At 55.9% G+C, this 3,802-nt stretch overlaps 1 protein-coding gene across 1 annotated transcript in view; it reads right to left on the bottom strand.

Annotated features, from left to right (window-relative positions):
• bin3 (bridging integrator 3) overlaps positions 1-1,559 on the bottom strand; it is a 135,572-nt gene extending 134,013 nt beyond the window's left edge. The window contains exon 1 of the mRNA XM_072485585.1: positions 1,465-1,559. Within this exon, the coding sequence (XP_072341686.1) occupies positions 1,465-1,472 (8 nt within the window). The 5' untranslated portion in view covers positions 1,473-1,559. The remainder of the gene's footprint in view (positions 1-1,464) is intronic.
• Between the last annotated feature and the right edge of the window lie 2,243 nt (positions 1,560-3,802).

The following is a 3,802-nucleotide window of genomic DNA, read 5'->3' on the forward strand; positions in this document are numbered from 1 at the left end:
AGAGCGGCGGACAAGGGGGGAAGAGAGCGGCGGACAAGGGGGGAAGAGAGCGGCGGACAAGGGGGGGGGAGAGCGTGTCCCTCCTCACCCCGCCCCTCCCCCATCCCCCTCTCCCCATCCCCCTCCCCTCCTCCACCCTTCCTGACGCTCCCCCATCCCCCTCTCCACCCATCCCCCCTCATCCCCATCCCCCCTCATCCCCATCCCCCTCCCTATCCCCACACCCCACCCCCCCTCATCCCCTCCCCCCCTCCCTATCCCCCCTCCCCCTCCCCATCCCCCCCCACCCCCATCCCCCCTACCCGCCTTATCTCCTCCCCCACATCTCCCTCCCTCCCTCCCCCATATCTCCCTCCCTCCCCATCTCCCTCCATCCCCCCCATATCTCCCTCCCTCCATATCCCCCTTCCTCCCTCCATATCCCCCTCCCTCCCTCCATATCCCCCTCCCTCCCTTCCCCCAATCTCCCTCGCTCCCCCCCTCCCTCCCTCCATATCCCCCTCCCTCCCCTTCCCCCCCATATCTCCCCTCGCTCCCCCCTCCCCATATCTCCCTGCCCCCTCCTCCCATATCTCCCTGCCCCCCTCCCCATACTCCCCCCTCCCACCCCCCCATATCTCCCTGCCCCCCATATCTCCCCCCTCCCCCCCCCAATCCCCCATCTCCCTGCCCCCCATATCTCCCCCCCCCCTCCCACCCCCCCATATCTCCCTGCCCCCCCATATCTCCCCCCCCCTCCCACCCCCCATATCTCCCTGCCCCCCCATATCTCCCCCCCTCCCACCCCCCCATATCTCCCCCCCTCCCCACCCCCCATATCTCCCCCCTCTCCACCCCCCCATATCTCCCCCCCCTCCCACCCCCCATATCTCCCCCCTCTCCCACCCCCCATATCTCCCCCCTCTCCCACCCCCCATATGTCCCCCCCCTCCCACCCCCCATATCTCCCCCCCTCCCACCCCCCATATCTCCCCCCCTCCCACCCCCCATATCTCCCCCCCCTCCCCACCCCCCATATCTCCCCCCCCCTCCCACCCCCCATATCTCCCCCCCCCCCTCCCACCCCCCATATCTCCCCCCCCCTCCCACCCCCCCATATCTCCCCCCCCCTCCCACCCCCCATATCTCCCCCCCCCTCCCACCCCCCCATATCTCCCCCCCCTCCCATATCTCCCCCCCATCATGACCCCTCCCCATATCTCCCTCCCCCCCCCTCCCCATATCTCCCTCCCCCCCCCCTCCCCATATCTCCCTCCCCCCCCCTCCCCATATCTCCCTGCCACTCCCCCCCCATATCTCCCCCTCCCCATATGGCTCCCTCCCCCATATCTCCCCCTCCATGTTCCGTGTTGGGGGGGGGGGGGGGTCAGTCGCTGTGGCCCCGCCCTGTCAGTGTCAGTCCCACCGCGCCTCCCAGTCCCCGGGCCGGGCTGCGGGTCAGTGGGGGGGGGGGGGGTCTCTCACCAGCTCATCCCGCCGCCGCCGCTCCGCTCTCTCCCTTTTCTTGCTGCAGGATCCGGGCCGCGGGGTCAGCGGGAGGTCAGAGGGTGGCCCCGCCCCCCCCGGGGGGTCACACTGACGTCGGCAGCTCAGTTTGTGACAAACTTCAGGTCCGCAAAGCAAAAGGCAACAGAGGGAGACCCCCGACCCCCCCCCCCCCCCCAATCCCCCCCCCCCACCACCCCAAACCCCCCAATCCCCCCCCCCCACCACCCCAAACCCCCCAATCCCCCCCCCCACCACCCCAAACCCCCCAATAACCCCCCCCCCAACCCCCCCCCCAATAAACCCCAAACACCCCCCAGACAACACCCCCACCAAATAAACACCCCAAACTCCCCCAAACAACCCTCCAAACACCTCCCCACATAAACCCAAACAAATCCCCCCAAAGAAACCCCCAAACACCCCCCAAATAAACACCCCAAGTAAACCCCAAATAAACACCCTAAAATACCCCAAATAAACCCCCCAAATAAACCCCAAATAAACACCCCAAGTAAACCCCAAATAAACACCCTAAAATACCCCAAATAAACCCCCCAAATAAACCCCAAATAAACACCCCAAGTAAACCCCAAATAAACGTCCCAAATAAACCCCAAATAAACACCCTAAAATACCCCAAATAAACCCCCCAAATAAACCCCAAATAAACACCCCAAGTAAACCCCAAATAAACACCCTAAAATACCCCAAATAAACCCCCCAAATAAACCCCAAATAAACACCCCAAGTAAACCCCAAATAAACACCCTAAAATACCCCAAATAAACCCCCCAAATAAACCCCAAATAAACACCCCAAGTAAACCCCAAATAAACGTCCCAAATAAACCCCAAATAAACACCCTAAAATACCCCAAATAAACCCCCCAAATAAACCCAAATAAACACCCCAAGTAAACCCCAAATAAACACCCTAAAATACCCCAAATAAACCCCCCAAATAAACATCCCAAATAAACACCCCAAGTAAACCCCAAATAAACGTCCCAAATAAACCCCAAATAAAAAACCCAAATAAATACCCCAAATGAACACGCCAAATAAACACCCCAAATAAACCCCCCAAAGAAACCCCAAATAAACTCCAAATAAACACCCCAAATGAACACTCCAAATAAACCCCCCAAAGAAACTCCAAATAAACACCCCAAATAAACACCCCCAAACAAACTCCCCCAAATAAACCCCCCAAACAAACCCCCCAAATAAACCCCCCAAAACACCCCCCAAACAAACCCCCAAATAAACCCCAAACACCCACCAAATAAACCCCAAACAAACCCCCCAAACACCCCCCAAAGAACCCCCCAAACGTCCCCCAAATAAACACCCCAAACTCCTCCCAAATAAACACCCCAAATAAACCCCTCAAATAAACCCCCCAAACAAACCCCAAATAAACCCCCCAAACACCCCCCCCAAACAAACCCCAAATAAACACCCCAAATAAACATCCCAAATAAACACCCCAAATAAACACACCAAATAAACCCCCTAAACAACCCCCAATCAATCCCCCAAACAAAATCCCCCAAATAAACCCCGCAAACAAACCCCCCCAAATAAACCCCCAAACACCCCCCAAACAAACCCCAAATAAACCCCCCAAATAAACCCCAAATAAACCCCAAACATACCCCCCAAACACCCCCCAAATAAACCCCCCAAACACCCCCCAAATGCACCCCGCAAACTCCCCCCAAATAAACCGCCCCAAAGAAACCCCCCAAATAAACCCCTAACACCCCCAAATACCCCCCAAATAACCCAAAACATTCTCCCCCAAACAAACCCCCCCAAATAAACACCCCAAATAAACATCCCAAATAAACCCCCCAAATAAACCCCCCAAACAAACCCCAAATAAACCCCCCCAAACACCCCCCCCAAACAAACCCCAAATAAACACCCCAAATAAGCCCCCAAATAAATACCCCAAATAAACACCCACCCAATAAACATTTCAAATAAACACCCCAAATAAAAAACTCAAATAAACACCCCAAATAAACTCCCCCAAATAAACACCCCAAATAAACATACAAATAAACCCCCCATACAACAACCCCAAATAACCACCCCAAATAAACACCCCAAATAACACTGCAAATAAATACCCCAAATAAACACCCCCAAATGAACACCCCAAATAAACACCCCAAATGAACACCCCAAATGAACACCCCAAATAAACACCCCAAATAAACACCCAAATAAACAGCCCAAATAAATACCCCAAAATAAACACCCCAAATAACACCCCACTAAACACCCAAAAACCCCACCAAATAAAC

Source organism: Scyliorhinus torazame, chromosome 20 (genome assembly GCF_047496885.1).
Source record: "Scyliorhinus torazame isolate Kashiwa2021f chromosome 20, sScyTor2.1, whole genome shotgun sequence".
Taxonomy (NCBI): Eukaryota; Metazoa; Chordata; class Chondrichthyes; order Carcharhiniformes; family Scyliorhinidae; genus Scyliorhinus; species Scyliorhinus torazame.